At 52.0% G+C, this 21,098-nt stretch overlaps 1 protein-coding gene across 2 annotated transcripts in view; it reads right to left on the bottom strand.

Annotated features, from left to right (window-relative positions):
• Positions 1 to 1,640: 1,640 nt before the first annotated feature.
• The window catches only part of aspscr1 (ASPSCR1 tether for SLC2A4, UBX domain containing), a 33,935-nt gene continuing 14,477 nt past the window's right edge, over positions 1,641 to 21,098 (bottom strand). For both annotated transcript variants that reach the window (XM_023816978.2, XM_023816979.2), the window contains 8 exons: positions 20,199 to 20,280; positions 19,949 to 20,015; positions 14,834 to 14,896; positions 13,958 to 14,010; positions 4,994 to 5,045; positions 4,590 to 4,659; positions 3,621 to 3,814; positions 1,641 to 1,800 (listed from right to left, as the gene is read on the bottom strand). In XM_023816978.2, coding sequence (XP_023672746.2) covers positions 1,790 to 1,800; positions 3,621 to 3,814; positions 4,590 to 4,659; positions 4,994 to 5,045; positions 13,958 to 14,010; positions 14,834 to 14,896; positions 19,949 to 20,015; positions 20,199 to 20,280 — 592 coding nt within the window. In that variant the 3' untranslated portion in view covers positions 1,641 to 1,789. The remainder of the gene's footprint in view (positions 1,801 to 3,620; positions 3,815 to 4,589; positions 4,660 to 4,993; positions 5,046 to 13,957; positions 14,011 to 14,833; positions 14,897 to 19,948; positions 20,016 to 20,198; positions 20,281 to 21,098) is intronic.

Genomic DNA, 21,098 nt, shown 5'->3' with positions numbered 1-21,098 from the left:
TATTTAAAAGGGTCTGCATGTTTGGACTTGGAGCCTAGCGTGTGGTCAGAACCATTTTGCATTCACATAGGGCCTGGGTATCTCACAGTAATGGCTACAGTACCTCATGTCCCTGCAGTAAACCCCACAGCGTGTGACAGGACGTGCACTCATAAACCTCCACAACACAAAGACTGTTCTAGCAAATTCCCACAAACCCGGCTACTACTTAGGATGGAATAGCGGCGCCCATATGTCTCACGGTCAGGCCGGAATCCCGGAGTTCCTCCTGAATCATACACTCAACCTCCTCTTCTCCAGTGTCCTGGCAGAAATGCAATCCCCACATCAGCATCGTCCTGCACCTCCAACACGTCTGGATGGACTTCACCAAGGGCAGGACTTTCCACCCTACAGTGACTTCTGCTGCAATGAGAGACTCCGATCCAGCAGCGGTTTGCAACACTGCCCCCTAGTGGGAGGGTATATATGATTCCTCAAAATGATCCTTCCACTGCTGACATGTCCACTTGCTTCCCCACTCATGCCGAACACATCATGAGTAAGGTCCTCCCCTCCCCTACCACCCAACCCCACCCTGAGGTGTTTAACAGTTTCTAGAAAATGTTTGGGGCCACTCTCTCCATGGCCCCTCCAAATCCCTCTCATGCCCCAGTTCCCACTCTTCTGGCCTGTTGGTACCTTTCAGCTGTTTCAGGAGAGGGTGGATCGATGAGCCAAAAAGATTTAAACATATCTGGCAACCACTTACACAATAGAGGGTTAGGGAGGAGGCTGGAATTTGGCGACATGGACACACACATACATCTACATCTACAGGTACATCTACAGTATCTATGTCTTTGTGAGGACTCTCCATGAATTCCTATGGGCATAATCCTAACAATGACAACCTTAACCACAAGCAAACCAAACAAAATACAAGACTTTTGGCATTTTTAGTTTTTTGACTGCAGTCACAGATTTTTATAAAAATTAGGTTATATCCCCATAAGGTAACAAGTTACAGGTTTTTATCACATCGGATCTTCACAATGTAATAATTACAAAAACACACACACACAAACGCGCGCGCGCACACACACACACACACACACACACACACAAACACACACCATGGATGGAATTCCATTGCCTTTATATCATAAGAAATGTGAAATAAATGTTAATGTACGGCCGTTTACAGACAGAGTCATCACTCTGAAGTGGGGAAAAAACGTTTAGTAGGTCTGGCAGGAAGACAGATACTGCAAAGATTTCAGTTAAAACCTGTAATATTAAGTACATATATAAAATAATCTTTATGATGTACTTTGATCTATCCAGAGTGAAGGTTTTGAGGCAGAGGTAGTGGGGAGAAGACAGCAACTTTATAAGGTATTGAGGCTCTTCTTGATCTGACATTAAAGTCTGTCTATTGTTATTCTGCCTAGTTGGATCAGGGTATTCGGGGGGGGGGGGGCAGGACAGGACATCTCCCAGTGGGCTGGGGGATTCGGTCTCCAGTCCAGGTACTGTAGCTTTTCCCCACTGATAGCTCACTGTCAGACAGCTGGGGCCACCAGCGGTGACTACAACTCCTTTAGCCTGTGGGGGTGTGCAGTGGACTACAAGGTAACAAAACACAAAGAAGCCCTGAGCATTGGGCAAATGAACTCATTTATTCGATCATCGTTATAAAACTGCGTCGTCTCCATGCACAGTGGCCAGGCGTCCGCTGCCTCCGAGTCGAGGCTGAGCCGCAGGTCTCTGCTGCCTCTGCGATCCCCTGGGTTGCAGGCTGAACGCTTCACTTTTTACCTTCAAGAAACGAGGGAACAGGAAACATGGTATGACCGGCCGACACCTTGTGCTGAGGTCAGAGCGGCTGCGGTTTACGGCTCTGGTCACCGATATCTTCCACTGGTGTCTCGTAGTCATGGACCCAGCAGGCTGGCAGGACGGCACGCCATCATAAAGCCAAAAGCTGGGGCCTTGGGACACCCCCCAGGCCTGACACGCTGTCCCCCCCACTCCGTCTCTGCCTGTCACTGGCCAGAGTGCCCCGCCCCCCACCCCCCAAGTCCAAGTTCCAACATTCCAACATTGTCATTAGCATTATCAATTAGCATATTTCATCCCTTTCTGACTCAAAATCCTAAGTTTCTAAATGACGAAACTGGAGATAAATGGCAGTACTTATGGGGGGGGCTGTAACCAATTTTCACCGCAAATTACAAGCATAAGATTCGTCTCTGGGCCTCTCCAGCTAAGATCGGGGGCTTACCCCCCCCACCCACCCCACCCCACCCCACCCTGCTGGCCCCCGGCCCCCGCGGCTGCAGGACAGCTGACGCGTGAAGGCTGCGGGGCCTCCAGACCGCAGGCCTCCAGCTTCCCGGGAAGCGGCGGTCGGACGAGGCGCCCGCGAGAATGCACCAGAGGGAAGAAAGAAATGCGGCTTGGCGGAAAGAAGGGATAAAAAAGAGGAGAGAGAGACAGAGACGGACATAAAAGGGCCAAACCAAAAACAACGGGGGGCCCCTGGCCTTTCATGTGGCTCCTGGCCGTCTCGGGGCTCGGCGCCGGAGCCCCCCGCTCCCGGAGCCGGCTGTGTGAGAGCGCCCTCTGGGGGCAGCGACGTGAAATCACTGCAAATAGGCTGCACCCGTACCTCCTGACTCACTGCCGTGCGCTGGGCCGCTTCCTGCCAGCGCAGGGGGAGGGAATGTGCCGGGCGCCACAACATGTTAGCCAGTGGGGGGAGTTGGGGTGCCCCTCCCCACGCCACGGCACAGAATGACAGCGGCTGAGGGCCGGGAGGGGTGACACAGGGCATGACGATGGTCCCCCGCACTGTTTACACACACAGTCATGTGGACCCACAAACATGCACATGCTAACACACATACACAGACAGCACCACACACACACGCATATACATGCTAACACATGGCAACACACAGGCCAACATACACACGTGATTTTACATGCTAACAAACATGCACATGCTAACACACACACATACCAACACACACATGCTTACACACATACACGCTAACACACCCTGACACACACGCAGTGGGCCATGCGGCAGGCCTGTCAGTTGGGGTGTTGTTCATAAGGTTCTCTGGACTCCTGAATAAACTGATTCAAGGCACAGCTGGAGTCTGTGTACAGCGCAGTGAAGCGTCGTCTGTCGTGGGAGACGAGGCCAGGAGAGCTAGCGTGTGTATCGTGGGTGAATGGCAGCGTGTGTAAGAATAGAATGGGAGGGAGTGTGTTCTGCGGTGTGGTAGCGTGATTTCAGTGTGAGGTAGCGTGTTTCTGGCATGAGGAAGTGTGTTTTCTGGCTTAAGGTAGCATGTTTTTGGCATGAAACACTTTTTTGGGTTGAACACTTTTTTTGAGGGTAGATGGGCATGTTTTAGCCAGTTTTTTTTGGGGGGGGGGTTCTAGGGCCAGAAGAGAGCGTGTTTTGGGGGGGATGGGGGTTGATTGTGATTCACAAGCGTGTTCTGGGACAAGAGATAGTGTGTCAGAAGTGTAGATGTGGAAGAAAAATAAATAAATAAATAAATCAAAGCCCCCGACGGCAGCGAGGCGGCTTACCACCCCCCCCCCCCCCGATGGCAGCATACCCGGTAACTTGAGCCACTTGGGCACTTTGCCAGGGTCACTCCTGGCCGGCTTTCCCGCTCCGCCGTCACTCTCCAGTTCCTCCTCCTCCTCCAGGCCCGGCAGGTTGGCCGCAGTGCCCTCAGCCACGGGAAGCGGAAAGACCTCCACTAAGAACGGGGGGGCGGACGCTGGGGTCGGCGACCTGGGCATGCAGCTGCGGGGAGGGGGGAGGGGGGCAGGACGATCAGGCCAGAGGCTGAGCTATATGAGGAGCCACCCAGCTGCTTTCCAAACAGACCTGCCCAGTGTGGGTCTGCAGTCCAATCGGATTCCATTACGCAGTGAGAGCCAGCAAAGAGCAATTAGCCATTATCAAAAGGATAGTTAACAGGGACTTATCTTACTGTGTTACAGGGTTCTGAGTGCTGTCATGTGACCCTGCTGGGGTCAGAGGTCACACCACTGCGGCTCTGCTTTTTGGACGTTTCCTGTGGGCTCTATAAATACATGCTAATCCCGCCCGTTATCGGCCAATCATGTCGCTGGGATGCAGACGAGGGCACTGCGAGCTCGGGTTACGAGCGGCGTGGACACGGGTCCAAAGCTTTCAGGGGGGGGGTGGTGGCAGATGACTGAGTGTAGACACAAGGGGGCGCCCGCTGTTATTTACACAAACCCGCCTGTTAGTTGGACAGTCGGGGCATTACAGAAGTAATTCTGGAATCGGGATTTGCAAAGGAATACACAGGGAGAAAATGGGGGGGGGGGGGGGGGGGAGGCAACAGGTGGCAGAATACACAGAAATGAAGCCTATCTATAGAGGACATTCCCAGTGGGGTGGGGCGGGGGGGGGGGTTAATGCAGGTTTCACTGCCATCAAAGGCATTCCTCACGGGGCGACCTTTACAAGAAAATAACAGCTCTTTGACACGCCCCCCTGAGAACAAGCACCACGTTCGGGGGGGGGGGGGTTGCGCGCAGCAGTTCACCTTGCGATGATGTCATCGGCCTGTGTGGGTGACACGCAGGACTGAAGCAGCCCACTCTGTAGATAACAATCTGGGGAGCAGAATCAGTGTCAGTACCGTGTGAGGAATAAACACGCATCACGTCAATTACACGCCCACAGAGCAGCAGCACCGAGACCGACGTGCTAATCAATGACAGCCCAGCGCCACCTAGAGGCGCGACTCTGTATGTGGATGTTTGCGGGACCTCTTGAGGGATCGGCGGACAGTGCTTGCATCATGCTTTTGACGACTAGGTGGTAGGAGGGGGAGGTGAAACCCCCACCCTCAGAGAAAAATTTGTATTGTTCTGGGTTCTGTCCACATCTCCAGTGGCAGGGAGCCGTGTGAGGAAGTGAAGTCAGGGCGAGAGAGTGTTTACCAACCTGTCTTAACTTCAGAGCCAAAGTAAACAAGGGCCGCTGGGAAGAGGTTGGCCTGCGGGGAAAGGGAGACGGAGATTGGTGAGACGTGGGGGAGGGGCGGGCTTCCATGCGGTCACGTGACCTGGCAGTTTTCAGGATCATTCATAAAAGAGAGAGAGGCAAGAAAACAGATTCAACTTCTAGAACCCCATAATTACACCTTGGCTGATGGTGAATTCTCTTAACGTGACCAGTTAGGCTGGTGGCCAGTGGCTGGACTTACAGGGAAACAGGAGACTTTAGATGGATATTTCTACAGCCAGAAATATGAATGGGAGTAAGAGATGGAGTTTAAGAGATGGAGTTACAGCATGAAGGGCTTCCTAAGGACACGTCCGCCCCCCGTCTTCTGGGATGCCGGCCCACTGACGTTTCGCAGCGACGGCGTTAAAAACAGGCCGTCAAGCACAATAGGAAGGGAATGCCGCCCTTTTACCTTAAAGCAGTGTTTCCCAATCTGGAAACCCGACCTACAGACAGTCCACATTTTTGCTCACTCACAGCTCTATACCAGGAGTAAAAATGTAAACTGTGTGGCAGACAGCTGAGATGGAGCAAAAACATGGACCGGATTAAGAAACTGCCTTGAAGTATGGGAGCAGTTTGTAACAAGCTGCCTTGGTGTGAGGAGGGGGTTGTGTTCCCCGGGATGGAGCCGGTGATGTCACTGATACCAAGGCCATGTAGCCCCTGCCGGCACTCAGAGCCATATTACACCCCCCCAGAAAAGTGAGGAGCGTGAGGTCCTGGATCGCCTTTGAGGTGTGTCACTTGGCTGATCAATTTACGTGGGCTTCACGGCTTCTCCGTGGCTGAGTGCGCCTGTCTCCATAGGGGTCTTCCCTACAAATTCAGGCCACATAACATGCCTGGCTTGTCCCACGGCCTCGATGTAAACAGTGGCAGTTACCCGAAAGGATCTGGCAATAAGGGTGTGTGTGTCAGGAAAAGGAGAGCCAAGGAGAGAGAGGGGCAGAGGAGCGAGCTTCCAAACCAAAGGGCGGCAACCAGAGCCTCTTGGCTAAGAGCACAGTGAACAGAGAAATGGCAGAGAGCCAGGGAGGCTGCCGCAAGCACAGCCACACAAACACAGCCTTCACAACTCTGCCCCTACACAGCGGGATGGCAGCATCAGAGCCCGGCTGAGCCAGCTTCACACCTCACTAGCTTCAGGGGGCGCTCCCCATTCGGCTTCAGGGGGCGCTCCCCATTCGGCGCTCCCCATGGGCTTCAGGGGGCGCTCCCCGTTCGGCTTCAGGGGGCGCGCCCCGTTCGGCTTCAGGGGGCGCTCCCCGTTCGGCTTCAGGGGGCGCTCCCCGTTCGGCTTCAGGGGGCGCTCCCCGTTCGGCTTCAGGGGGCGCTCCCCGTTCGGCTTCAGGGGGCGCTCCCCATTGGCCTCAGAACTATTGCGCATCATCATCACTGGAGCCATTCACATAAGCACGCCTTCTTTTTCAAAAACCAGGTCTGTCCAGCTTTGATGCCTGGCTAAAGAACCACAGATGAGCCCAGGCCTCATGGAAATCATCAAGGCAAAGCAACACTGCACGGGATCACTGCATGGGATCACTGGAGACGGGCACAGCACTTCACACTGGCTTCACCGTGGAAACACTTTTGCTGATGAGGCAGGCATGAACTGGAGGCTTCCAGAAACCAAAAGAACTTTCCATCGCAGAGTGACAGCAGTGTGACAGAAGTACCAATCCCGAGCCGGGTCCCAGTAGGGCTCTGAACAGCCTCGACTACAACAACAACAGTAATTTGAAACAAGGCGGCGGTACTTTGACAGTGTTTTCGCTTTGGTTTGCAAGGCCTGCGGCTGCTCTTGATTTGCAGGACCTGGACTGCGAACAGCCACACCAGCAGGAACATGCGTCAGTGATGGGATCAGACAGCTCAGCTAACGAAGGAAATACTCAGAAAACAATAAAATGCAGTGAGAGAGAGACTCTCATTTTCTCTGACTCTGTCGTTGGTAAAGACTGAAGAGAAAAGAAAAACGAAACAAAAACCAATTTGATTAAAATACGACATATGCAGTAAAAGACAGCAAGTGCCGTAAAGGTGTGGGGGGGGGGGCATGATATAATTTCGGAGTGAAATCAGCCCCCCAGCTGACAGTGGCGGCTGTTCAGTGGGGGCCCTGGGAGAGCACTGTGACCCCGGGGAAGCAGCTGGTCAGTGTCTGGGTTGTTCCGCCTCACAGAGACCGGAGGCCTTTCCCAGAAGCGAGCTCCCGTGATCAGGGCGGCTAACGGTTCCTGTGGGCCGTCGGCTTGCCCTGTGGCGGAGGGCAGGTCGCAGCCAGCGAGCCCCTCAGCCCGGAGACGGGTCAAAGCCAGGCAGCCAGGGGCCATGTGAGGCTCTTTATTCATCAAGGTCCAACCACCATCCTAACAACACGCCCCCCCCCCCCCCCCCCCCATCTTCTGCTCCCAAAACCCACACTGACCGCCCCCGGCTTGCAGGGGGGCTTTTGTCCATGAGTGCCTGGGCACTGGCTTCAAAGGGAGGCCGCTTGTAATGCATTCGGCTGGTGGGGGGGCTTGGGGGGGTTACAATAAAAAAAATGTCTCATGGGGGTCGTGGGTAAAGTTCCCCACAGGAGTTTCGACAACAAGAGGACCAAAAAAAAGAGAGGGCAAAAAAAGGAGGGGTCACCCGTGGAGGGCGGGCTGCTCTGATTGGTTGGCTGGTTGGCGGGCACATATACACATTCCCCAAGTCTGGAGGGCAAAACAACTGACCAAACAAAGACTAACTCCTCTTACTGGCATCATTAAGCCCGTGGTCTAGCGATGTGTTCCCGTCATCAGCGACCTTCGGAAAGGAAGTGACAGATTCATATCGAATTACTGTCTGCTCTCTATTTTAAGAGCCACGTGACCACACGCCTGGCTGGGGCGAGTGGAGCCGACGGCCCATTCAAATGGGACCACGAAGTCACCGGGACGGTGCCGCCCGTCGCCCATTCGAACGGGACCACGAAGTCACCGGGACGGTGCCGCCCGTCGCCCATTCGAACGGGACCCCGAAGTCACCGGGACGGTGCCGCCCGTCGCCCATTCGAACGGGACCCGAAGTCACCGGGACGGTGCCGCCCGTCGCCCATTCGAACGGGACCCCGAAGTCACCGGGACGGTGCCGCCCGTCGCCCATTCGAACGGGACCCCGAAGTCACCGGGACGGTGCCGCCCGTCGCCCATTCGAACGGGACCCCGAAGTCACCGGGACGGTGCCGTCCGTCGCCCATTAGAACGGGACCCCGAAGTCACCGGGACGGTGCCGTCCGTCGCCCATTAGAACGGGACCACGAAGTCACCGGGACGGTGCCGTCCGTCGCCCATTAGAACGGGACCACGAAGTCACCGGGACGGTGCCGTCCGTCGCCCATTAGAACGGGACCACGAAGTCACCGGGATGGCGAGCAAAGCCGCACACCACAGTTAGTGATGCGGGCAGCTAGGAATGCTGGGAAGCAAAAACCATAAAGAACAATAGAACAAAGGATTCATAACCCAAATGTTAAAAGAAACAATATATACACACACCCAGTAAACCCAGTTGTACCAGCAATCGCTTAAATATATAAATTCAGAGCTTTTCTTCAATTAATGAAGCGGTTCCAAGAAGAACCAGTGGGTTGCATGCCATTGGCTGTGTGTGCAGTGTAGGAGATGATGCAATATCCTTGGGCGGCTCGAGCTGAGGTCGTCTAGGGGACAGCTCTCACCCCCCCACTTAGGCATCACGCGTATCCCGGCGCTCCAAAAACGCTGCAGAAACAAGCCCGTACAGCGAGAGTGAGAAACTGCACCGGACCTGGGCATCACGGCGCACAAGGGCACAGTGTGTTAAAGCGGAACTTGTACGTTCAGGAAGAAACATGCGACTACTGGAACCAGTTCAAAAATAATATGGGAAGTAATGGGAAATTGACTTTCAATGCACTAGTTTTTGTGGAATGAGTTAAAGCTCGTATAATAAGAAACTTGTGCCTGAAACAAATAGAAAACAGGAAGTTCCAGAAGGTCCGCCTTCCTGGCTATTTCCTTAATGAGCTGTGATGGACGTCAAAAACAACAAATCAGATACAGCGCCAAGCACATTTAAAACAGGAGTGGCGAGATGCCAGAAACCACATAAAACAAGTCACAATAAGCACAACAATTAGGGACAAAAGAGGACCATACCATTTTAAGGTATTCAGGGGGGGGGACGGGCATTAACTTTACAGGGTTTAACCAGAGTAAGCGTCACTATACACAGCACCCTGCCTGCACTGTCCCCCACCCCCCCCCCCCCTGCATTCCACAACTCTAAGACATACACACCACAACACAACTGGCATCCTTAATTATTTTAATAAGAAGATTAAAAAGATTTCTTAAATGCTGGAGACTGATTCTGACCTCTCATAAACTGGATGATATGATGAAAAAAATGTACCGACACAGAAGCTGGCAATATTTCATAAGATAAGGGCATAACAATGAAGTCAATCCGTTCAGTAATAGACATCAGTGTATGGGGAGGAGAAGGTAAGGCAGTACAAGCCAAGATGTAGGAGAGCTCCGGGATAAAAACATCGCCGACTTTCCACTCGGTCCTACATAAGCCACAGCGGAGAACCTTCTGAAGTGGCCGACCGCTTCAGCCACCCCCCACTCCCCCCGTGCAGGAATTCCAAGCCCCCCTGGCACGACCAGCAGGGATGGGGAAGAGCACCATCCGGGATTAAAGGTCCACTGTCGCTTTGTAGCTGAGGGATCGAGGAGAGCATAATAATAACTTCATTACGGCAGTGCCGGCTCTGCTCCCCGCAATTGGAGGGCTGCACGACACAGGGACAATGAGCAAAAGGGCCACATCTCGAAGGGGACGGAGATGAATGAGGGTTGGGTTTAGGAGGCGATGTCATGTGATTAAGGGAGAGCCACTTCAAGTGGCCGAGGCTTTCGGACATGGTATGCCGGAATGATGGGAGCGCACTGAGTGTGGGGGGGGGGGTCCATCAAATCTGTTGATAACAGAAGAAGACAGTCTCTAACTGCCAAGAGCAGATCCCCTACACAGACTACCGTCCTACCGCAGGATGTCAAAAAAAGCTGAAGGGTATCACATGGCCCCTTTCCCTCCCCATCCCGTTTCCAAGCAACCAAGCAAGCAAGCAAGCAAGCAACCAAACAAGGAACCAGGCTCTTCTTCCTAATGATTCAAACAGTGTTTGAATCTGATAAATGGGAATGCGACCCCCCCCCCCCCCCAGGAGTGTTCTGCTGCTCACGCCCGGGGGCTAACCAAGTATGTGCTGGGATGCCCAGGAACCCACGAGCAGGCCGCCCTCTTCCTGACATGCTGGCTGGCCTCCAGCCGCTCTGCAGACGTACACCGTGCGCCTCCTCCAGGATGATAAAGGTACTGCGACCCTGACCGCAGGCCCTACACACGCGAGAGCTTGGCACCGCTGCCAGCACTGCCTCTGGGAGCCTGTGTGCTTTGCTTCACTTATTTTACTTGAGGCAAACAAAACCACAGGCTAAATTATTAGCATGTTGTTTAGTCTTGTGCCCCAAACGTTCTTGCTTATCCCACCACAAAAAGCTGGATTGAAAGGCAGCGAAAGCCAGGGGAGGACACACACACACACACACCCACACACACACACACACCCACCCGCACACCCACACACACACCCACACACACACACACACACACCCACACACACACACACCCACCCGCACACCCACACACACACCCACAGAGACACACCCACACACACACCCACACACACCCACAGACAGACACACCCACACACTCACACCCACACAGACAGACACACCCACACACACACCCGCACACACACCCACCCGCACACACACACACACACACACACACACCCACACCCACTCACACCCACAGACAGACACACCCACACACACTCACACCCACACAGACACACCCACACCCACCCACTCACACCCACCCGCACACCCACACCCCCACACACACACAGACAGACACACCCACACACACTCACACCCACACAGACACACCCACACACACCCGCACGCACACACACACACACACACACAGCCACACACCCGCACACACACACCCACACACACGCACCCACACACACGCACCCACACACACGCACCCACACACCCACACCCGCACACACAGCCACACACACGCACCCGCACACACACACACCTGCGCACACACACACAGCCACACACACATGCACACAGGGCCCTTTACCCTAGGTGAAGATACAGATTAGACTTTTGGAAGAGAATGCTGTGTAACATCTCAATAAACTTACACACCTCTGTCTTTCATCCAGAGCAAGCACACCTCAAAGCACAGCCAATCAAAGGTAAGCCATGTGACCGAACATGTGGCCGAACATGTGACCCTCCTGCTCATTCCTTCCTCTACATCACTCCCCACAGAGCGAAACACCTACGGTGTGCAGCGACTTATAAGCCAGCAGACAAATGAATCCAACAACCAAACCTATCTGATTATACATCAGTGCTGGGGGGCGGGGTGACTGTTACGGCTACAGAAGGCAGGAAAAACATGTGAAGGAGAGCAAGGGGGGGGGGGATAAGGGCCATGTTTGGGATTACACAGGGGGTGGGGGGGCAGATGGGGGTAAATGAAGGTGCAGGATCTCATGTCTGTCATTCACATCTGCAGGCCAATTCCCGGGAAGGTGACCCCCCCCCCCCCCCAGGTCCCTGAGCCCCCCTGGCATGGCATGCGAATGTAGCGGGCTGGTCGGGTGAAGCCCCACCCACGGCAGGCAGGGGGGATCAAAGCATCCCCTATTAACCCCCGGTGCCACCTTCCATGGGACAAAATCAAACACAGATGGGGTTAGGAATGGGAACGGGAGCATTCCAGCTTCCCTGGGGGGTCCTAATGCGGACAAACAGAGCGTCAGAACGCCCCTCCCCCATGTCCCAGGGATATTCCAGGCCTCGTCTAAGACCGACTGACCCTACACATTCCTTGCATCTATATTTAGTTTGTAAGGTGCCAAAAATAAAATCCGGTATTTACCTGCTTACTTAGCTGGAATAATTTCTGGATTTATTCACATTAAATAGGTATTTATGTTCAACAGCTGTCCTGAGACCTGAACTGGTCCATAACAACTAATATATACATAATATAATAAACAATAACTAACCCCACTGGCTGTTTACAAGCGTGAGTGTCACCCCAGAGGCACAGGTGCACACACATGTGCAAGACCACGGAGGGACAGGGCACGTGCACACGCGTGTGTAAGACTATGGAGGCACGGGGCGCGGGCACGTTTGAAAGGGCTAGGTAGCAGCTAGGGGGTCCGAATGGGCCAGTAAAAAAATTAAATAAAACACCCCCATTTCCTCAGGAGAGCTATATCCAACTGTAATCAAACAATTATGTCCGGAATAATTAAACAGGGCCTGGTCCGGACCACCCACGGAGAACATCACCATGGTGCAGGACACCAGCTCAGGGGCAGGGGGCATAACCTTCGAAGTCCTGCGTACTCCGACTGACTTTGAAGGTTACGGCTTTTTAAATGCTGTTTATTTACGTATGGGGCTGGGGGTAGGGGGTCACACTGTTGCCAAGATGGGGGGGGAGGGGGGCGAACAGGCCAGGCGCGCACACACACAAGTCTCCGGCTCATGCACACTCTGCCGAGGGGACGGGGGGCAACACGCACAGTGGACCCTGATTTGGGGATTCGTCTGAACTCTGGAAGTTTTACCGTCTAAACAGATGGTTAAAAAAAAAAACAAAAAACAAATAGCTCCAAAAATAGAAAACATGCCCTTATCTGAGAATGGGGGGGGGCAACTCTGGCAGAACGAGTGCTTAATTACAAATGAACCTGAAAATGACCAGGCCTGGGATGGGGGGGGGGGGGCTGTCTAATTTTGGTCAGCTGGCCTGCGAACAGGCCGAGCATCGATCAGCAAGACCTGGGGACGATAACGTAGACCGCATGGCAAACAAACAGCCGTGCCATGCCAGCGCCCACGGTGCCCACGGCGCCCACGGTGCGTTAGTGACCATGCTCTTTGTTATTGTCCCCCTCCCCACCCGGTGGCGGCCGGGACGTTTTTAGCCCAGAAGTACCAAGGGACAATGAATCATCAGTGTGGAGTGGAAATTTAAACAGACCCAACACAGCAGGCTGGCCTCTGCCCTCCTTTCTAAATGCTGATGATTTCTGTTATTAATTAAACATCTTAAGTGCCTTTGAAGAGGCCAGGAGACAATCCTTCATCAGGAAGACATTATGTCTAGCACAAAAACACACACACACACACACACACACAGACTCAGATAAGACACTGCTTACAGGAAACAGGATTTATTTCTGTTGACACGGTGAATGTCAGGCGCTTTGGATCGTCATTCCGAATTGATGTGTGGAAGCGAGGGACGGGCAGCCACTGTGCTCCCAAGAGCTTGCCTCGCGGCCGTACCGGGGGGGGGGGGGTGAAACCACAGATAGGGCCGGCCAGGCTAAAGCCACCCTCTGTATGTATCGCATTTCCGTTAAGTGATTCTCAGTTTTCCCCCTTTTGAAAACATGGAACACAAAGTCCCTGACATTTCCATCTCGGCGAGAACCCCCCCGCAGGGGAAAAAATACAGGCAGGGAGGGTCCTGCTCTTCGGGCTGCACGGTATGTACCCCCTCGCCCCACCAAATATGCCCCAGGAGACGCACAACTTAAACACACAGATCGGTGAGGAGGCTTGGAAGCTTCCTTGGGACGGCAAGCTGGACAGACAGAGCACCAGCACAGCACCGGCCCATGGCCTAGTAACGACCCAATATGACTGACACGACACTGCATGGGGGCTTGATGGAGTTGGCAAAGATTCAAACCATGTTCCTTACCTGAAACAGGGTGGCGTGGGGGTCATCCAGATTGACTTTCGGAGGAGTTATAACTGGGTGGGGTGGCCGCAAGAAAAACAAAACAAAACACGATATTAAAACACATTGTAGCACAAAGGGCTTAAAACAATTAGGCTTTAATTAACACTCCACACAACAGGCAGGGCTGGGAGGCCTGCTGCTACACACCAAGGGCCTCGCCGACCGCAGGAAAAACAGACACACTGGGAAGATGTACATGTGGTGGGGGGGGGCTTCACCAGCCCTGTTCACACCCAGTGGCAACTTTGGTCTTTTTGACTCCACAGAAGCAATTTGTTGTTTAATTAGAGCCTGGGAGACCCCACCCTACTATAAAAGGACACTTAATGGCTCCCGTCTCAAAGTCCGACCGACTCCGTTCCGGTCGTCTACCCTCTGATGGGGACGGGTAGCCCAGTTAAGACACTTAAAAAATAAGAATACAGATGAATGCTGTGTGGGGGAGGCAGTAGAGCTAAATTTGACACTAAACACGCCTCCCCCATGCTGCACATGCTACGCTAACCACGGAAGGCCGAGCTAAAGCCTCAGCCTCAACACGACAACGGAGCGAGCCCATCTGAGGCCCCGAACACTTCACGTCTCAGAGGTCGCTCAACGAACCGCCTCTGAGACAGAGAACCCAATCAGAGAATGGAGCTTCAAGTGGGGGGCGAGAATGAAGCGGTGTGTGTGTGATGGGAGAATGAAGCGCGTTAAGGTGTGTGCAGACGGATCAAGGGGGGGTAGGGAGACAAAGTGTCCGTCTAAGGTGGTGAAATAGCTGAGTGAGAGAAAGATTGAGGGGCATGTGTTTGTGTTGGGGCAAACATGACAGGAACGGCTCCTACTTACAGAGGTAAAAATGCATTGCGGGGTCTGTCAGGTTGGTACTCACGAACTGCTTCAGGGCCCCGACTGTAGACAGAAAAACAACTCCCTGTCATCAAATGAACACGAGAGGCCTAACAACAGCCTGCAAGGGAAAGAGGAAGGCTGCCATCTACCATCAATATGGAGCTGGTCCCCCCTTTGCAGCTACAGCAGCTGCCACTCTTCTGGGAAGACCTTCCACAAGATTATGGGAATTTTTGTCTATTCATCCAGAAGAGCATTTGTGAGGTCAGGCACTGATGTTGGACGTGAAGGCCTGGCTCACAATCTCCATTCTAATTAATCTCAAAGGTGTTTGATGGGGTTGAGGTCAGGGCTCTTTGTGGGCCAGTCAAGTTCTTCCACACCAAACTCACCCAGACATGTCTGTATGGACCTTGCTTTGTGCACTGGGGCACAGTCATGCTGGAACAGAAAAGGGCCTTCCCCAAACCGTTCCCACAATACAGTAAGCATAGAATTGCCCAAAATGCTTCGATATGTTTTACTTTTTACTGCAGCAATCCCGGGTACAAGGTCCAGTACTCCGGCCAGTTTCTGACTCATTTACCGTAATATCCCAACCGAGTCTGTAATTTCAAGCAGGATCTGGTCTCTGAGTGAGAGTACGCGTGCCGGTTTTTAAATAAAAACTGCAATGTCACGCCACAATGAAAACAATCCCCTTTGTCCACCACGGCTGTATCTGGATGCAATGCTGCTGTGTTTGAGATACAAATACCCAAGGCTGCGTGTGTTTGTGCGTGTGCGTGCATGCGCGTGTGTCTGTGTGTATAAAAGCAGTCGCGAGGCAAAGCCTCTTCAGAGCTCTAAGTGGAAGAGTCTAATAAAATTAAACCATCTCAAGAATGAAAGAGACAGACATCAAAGTCAAGTGGAATTGCCCAGGCCGTTTGATCTCTCCCTCTCGTCCCCCCCCCATCCCTGTTTCTCCTTCTCCCCCCCCCCCCCCTCAGATTCAGTCTGGCTCACGTAGGACGATTTTCACTCTGGTCTTCATTATTTCAGCCCCTCCGCAGACGCACACTTTAAAACGACTGTTATAGCTTTTTCCACGAGGATGAGCACACAACATCGTCTGGAGTCCGACATCAAGGAAGGACAGCTTGTGATTGACTGGTACACGCGGAGTCCTTTTTAAAAGAACCTTCCCGGATGGCCATTTAGGCTCTTCAAAACACCTCAGATTTAAATAACCATCAGTCCTTGGGGTACCCTTCCAGCGAGAGACTCACCTTATATAAGATTCAGGATCTCATATGTTCTTTGAGTCATAGTTCCAGGTACCCACTGAGTCACTGTGTTATATACCCTTTGGGTGAAAGTCTTGTTCACCTGTTGAGTGGTTCTACTACTGTTTGAGGGTTTCTCATAAGCCCCACACATCATAGTCCTGAATCACCATCTTGAATTTCCCTTCGGCCACAGAGCTGCATACCCGGCGAGTCTTTGTCTTTGAGTCAATCTTGAGTCATTCACATAACCACCTTCGGCTTCCTTTCAAAGCATGATCCTGTGTTCCCTGCAAGTCCGAGTGCCTTTGGAGTTGGTGGTCAGTGCTCAGTCACAGCCGTCCACTGTGAGTCAGTCCCGCAAGTCCATGAAATCAGCCTGAAATGCCATTCCAGTTACACTGACATGTGCCAGTCTGAATCACAGTTTAAGTTTGCCAAGTTCAACCTTTGAATTAGCCACGTTCTTGTGTTGTGACTGATTGGTATAGGTGGAGCCCTCCATTTTTACTAGGACCTTCCCATATCCCCATTTAGTTAAACAGGCTTCAGCCCTTGGGTACCCTTATAGCCGATTCTTTGACAGTTCCACAAACCCACTGAGTGAAGCCCTCTGTCACAGTTGTAGCCCTTTCACACCAGGGCTGGTGCCTATGCCTGTGCCTGCGCCTGTGCCTGCGCCGAGCCTAAATTCTGGTCCGGTTCTTGCATTCACACCAAAAATAAAAGTAGTGCTGGGCTGGAGCTCATTTTTCTGGTCCCAGAAGACTGCTTGGGCGAGGTTAGAGTCGTCAGAGCGGAAGGCAAAAGTTTACAAAGCAATGCGGAGTGAAATGGAGAAGGCAGGTGTTATCAGAATAATGGAGCAAGTCATGAACAAGACTTTTTTTTAAAATAAAAACGAATACAGGAAGTCAAAAAGAGAGCTAAATAAAAGCTGTGCTGGCTGCCCTAAAAACAAATCCGATGGACTCCGTGTTTGGAAACAGACCTGCTAACCAGGCGACTGGAACATTGGACTCCGTGTTTGGAAACAGACCTGCTAACCAGGTGACTGGAACATTGGACTCCGTGTTTGGAAACAGACCTGCTAACCAGGCGACTGGAACATTGGACTCCGTGTTTGGAAACAGACCTGCTAACCAGGCGACTGGAACATTGGACTCCGTGTTTGGAAACAGACCTGCTAACCAGGCGACTGGAACATTGGACTCCGTGTTTGGAAACAGACCTGCTAACCAGGCGACTGGAACATTGGACTCCGTGTTTGGAAACAGACCTGCTAACCAGGTGACTGGAACATTGGACTCCGTGACTGCTTTGGAGGAATCGGGAGAGTTATTGCATTGTTTACTTGAAATGCGACTATGAACTTTAAATACGTTTGGTGTATGTCGGATGCCTTCCAAGAAATGTGTGACAGTTATGTACATCCCCGCATGACTCGCAGTTCACCCATGAATGCCTCTCCGATTGTGACCCGCTTCTTCACCGGAACACACAAAGGGCAATTTGTAGAAGTTGTTGGCAGATGTACTCAAATGACTCGAGGGACACTCAGAAATTTTGAATTAACTGTGTCGGGTTAAACCCAGGAACAATAACATATAATGCTAAAGATAATGCAAGCATGTCCAGTAAATTCAAAGAAGTCTTGCATTCATCGCATCTCACACAGTCCTCCAGTTTTGTCTTCGCTTCCAAAACGGTACCCCTCCCACAGCAAAACGCACACGCTGACGTCATCGTTCTACCCTTTCGGCACCAAGTGCAGTGTCAATGTGAGCCGGTTTTGGGTGGGGCCCATGTGAGCTCCAGCCCAGCTCTGCCCGAGCATCGGCACCAGCACTGGGTCCGGCGAGGGCTTAGTGTGAAAGGGCTACCGGAGTCACTGTGCTGTATACCCTTCGGGTCAAAGTGTTGTTCACCTGTTGAGTGGGTCTACTACTGTTTAAGGGTTTCTCATAGCTAGATGTCATAGTACAGAGTCACTGTCTTTCATGCCCTTCCGGCCACAGAGCTGCATACCCTGCGAGTCTTCGTCTTCGAGTCAATCTTGAGTCATTCACATAACCACCTTTGGTTGCCTTTGGAGTTGGTGTTCAGTGGTATGACTCACAATCTTCCACGGCGAGTCACTCCTGCAAGCCCATGAAATCAGCCTGAAGCGCAATTTGAGCTACACTGCCACGTGCCAGTTTGAATCACAGTTTGAGTCTGCCAAGTTCAAGTCTTAAATTAGTCATGTAGGCACAACCCGAAGTGCCATTCCAGTGACCTCCATGCATTTTCTTAAAGTCAACCCTTTGTTTCCGTTGAGTTCTGGTCCCATGCACCCTTGGGTATGCTTTGATTAGAGCTTTTTTTTTTTTTTTTTACTCTTGGGGACTCATTTCACCAACCGGTCTATGCTGTTCATCCCGGTAGCAACAGATGTTACCAAATGTTAAAGAGTCCCCAGTTAAGCTGTAGGTGCATGAACATGCAGGGGTACCATCCACTGAGTCAGCTGTGGGGGGACGACTGACTCGACTTGTAAAGCGTGTCATTCTGAGAGATGCTAGAGCAAAGAGCCACGGACAAGCACAGGACAGTCAAACCAAGGCCGTGATCTTCTACCAATGTCAGTGCAGTCAGAAACATACCAGGGGGTCCCAGTACTAGGGTGACACCACAAATCAACGTGCTCAAAATTCACACCACTGCCCTCACCGCACCACTTTTCAACCTCTCACTTCCTGAAGAATACAGTATCCCCATTACCTTCGGCTCAGCAGGAGACATACAGGCTAGCATGACTTCCTCTCTTCATCCTCCTCCTCTTCACCACCTTATAATAAAAATGTGTAATAAAACTATTTCTTGAATCCCTCCACCTCCTCACCCTTTCCACTTCTATTAAAATATTTCTGTCCACCCCTACAGGAATCTTCAGCCAATTCAAGCACTGACCAACACCAATAAAAAAAATGCAAATTTAGCTCCCTCACCCCCGTTTCCCCCTATTTGACGCGTTGGGCTGCAGTGTCTGTGTTGGACGTTGCAGAGTGCTTGTGTCTGAGCTCATTTAACTCAGCCACCACTGCGAACCATCCCTCGACGACGCCGTCACGCGAACTGCACGTGTCCCAGAGCAATTGGCGGAGGGGGAGGGGCAGGAGGCTAAGACAGACATGCCACACACAGACCGAAGAACAACAACACAAACAAAGAGCCCCCACATGAAAGGGCCACAATGCGCCGCCGCGCCCCGGCCGAGGCAATTTCACACGGTGATTTTGGATATTAGCAGCAGCGGCCGGAATGAAAGACCCCAGTTGCATCTTTAAGCTGCTAAGAGCCTCACATCTGACACAGAGAGGGTGACACTGCAGGCGATGCACGTTAAAGGCACATTGTACCACGGAGGTGCCCGCTTTGATCTCACCGGTCAACTGAAACTAATACTTGACTTTTGTTCAGGTTTTTCCTTGCATTCGGCTCAGTCACCATCTCGAATGCATTAAAAAAAAAAAAAAAAAAAACACACTCAGATGACGCTTTTCCATTGATTCGATTTTTGTTCTTGCTTGAGCATGTAGACGCCTTTTCTGGGAAAACACAAAGCCTGATAGAGCCTGAGGTTCTGCAATGAGCATCAACACCTGACAAGGCCTGGTAGGGATTCTAAACGAGGTCACTCAGGCGGGATGGGGAGCTGAAGAAAGAGGCAGCAAAAGGGTTTGGTGAAGGTAGCGGGATCTTAAGTGCAAGAAGAGTAAAAGAGCTAAACGGTCTATGTTCTATCTGTGTAGAGTTAGTGTTGGGTTTATAGCTTCAGCATCTGCAAACCAAGCAGCCTCACCTGTCTCCAAGGGCCGGAAGAAACCCTGCAGGACATGTCTGTCAGGAAACTGGATCCTTACCACCACCTACAAGAGCAGGTCAACACATACAGGCTCAGGAACACGAATCTGCCAATCGCAGCAAATGAGGCTTTACCAAGATGTTAATTTATACAACAAGGGGACAGCAGCCAAGGATGAGTGAAAAGGCGCAGCCGTCTTTGTGATGTGGGCAAGATGGCGGAACAGCAAGAAAACGCAACTCCTTACCTTGGGGTATCTCTCCATCTTTTCCTTCATCTGGGACTCCCGCAGGGCCTTGGTTATTAACGGTGCCTCCTCCAAGTTCTTTCTGGAGGGGGGGGGGGGGGGGGAGAGAGGAAAGGCAAAAAAAAGGGGGGAGGAGGTCAAGAAGAATGGCTTTGTGGAAAAACAAAAGCAAATTAGCGATCTCGCTTAAGACAAAACAAAACCTAAGAAATAGCTGCTGGATTCGATTTCCATAGGAGTTATGATAGCTAAGCTCCACTGTCCTACCAGCAAGAGAAGACATATAAGCATAAAACCATGAATAAGCAAACAGGACGGACGGCCCCATCATGGCAGCCTTGCTCTGAGTGCGCCTGACAGTCTGGCTGTCCACATGTGCTTTTTTACACAGGAAACAAGGAACTAGGTGGAAAAATCCAAACAACGATCAAAAACAAGGAAAACGGCACCCACCCTTTCAGATGAGTAGGTGGAGTGTGTGTGTGCGTGTGTGCATGTGGGGGGTCACTAATATGCAGTTTCTCCTTTAAAAAAAACAAACGACACGGAGACCATAAGACGGCCCAGAGGCCCGAGAGCAGAGCCGGGCCTCACGCCACGTCGCGTGAGCCTCGGAGCGCAGGGAGCCCCGTGCGGTGAGCTGGGGGACCCGCGCTGCTGCTCCGTGTAGACAGATTACCACTTCATTAAACAAACCAAACATCTGACAATAACAGCTTTTTTTCCCCCTTTCCCTTGAAAACGAACAGACACACGTTCTGCCAAGAAAATTACCCAGAGCCTCCGGCCACTTAAAACAGCTACGGAGCGTCTCATTCAGAAATGACTGCAATACTGCGCGTTTATGGAAAGGAACTGGAAACCTGTCCTGAAATATACAAGCAAAAAACAAGTTTACTG

This window comes from Paramormyrops kingsleyae, chromosome 5, assembly GCF_048594095.1.
Source record: "Paramormyrops kingsleyae isolate MSU_618 chromosome 5, PKINGS_0.4, whole genome shotgun sequence".
Lineage (NCBI taxonomy): Eukaryota > Metazoa > Chordata > Actinopteri > Osteoglossiformes > Mormyridae > Paramormyrops > Paramormyrops kingsleyae.
Note: the sequence above shows the minus strand (reverse complement) of the source record. Positions and strands in the feature narration are given on the sequence as shown.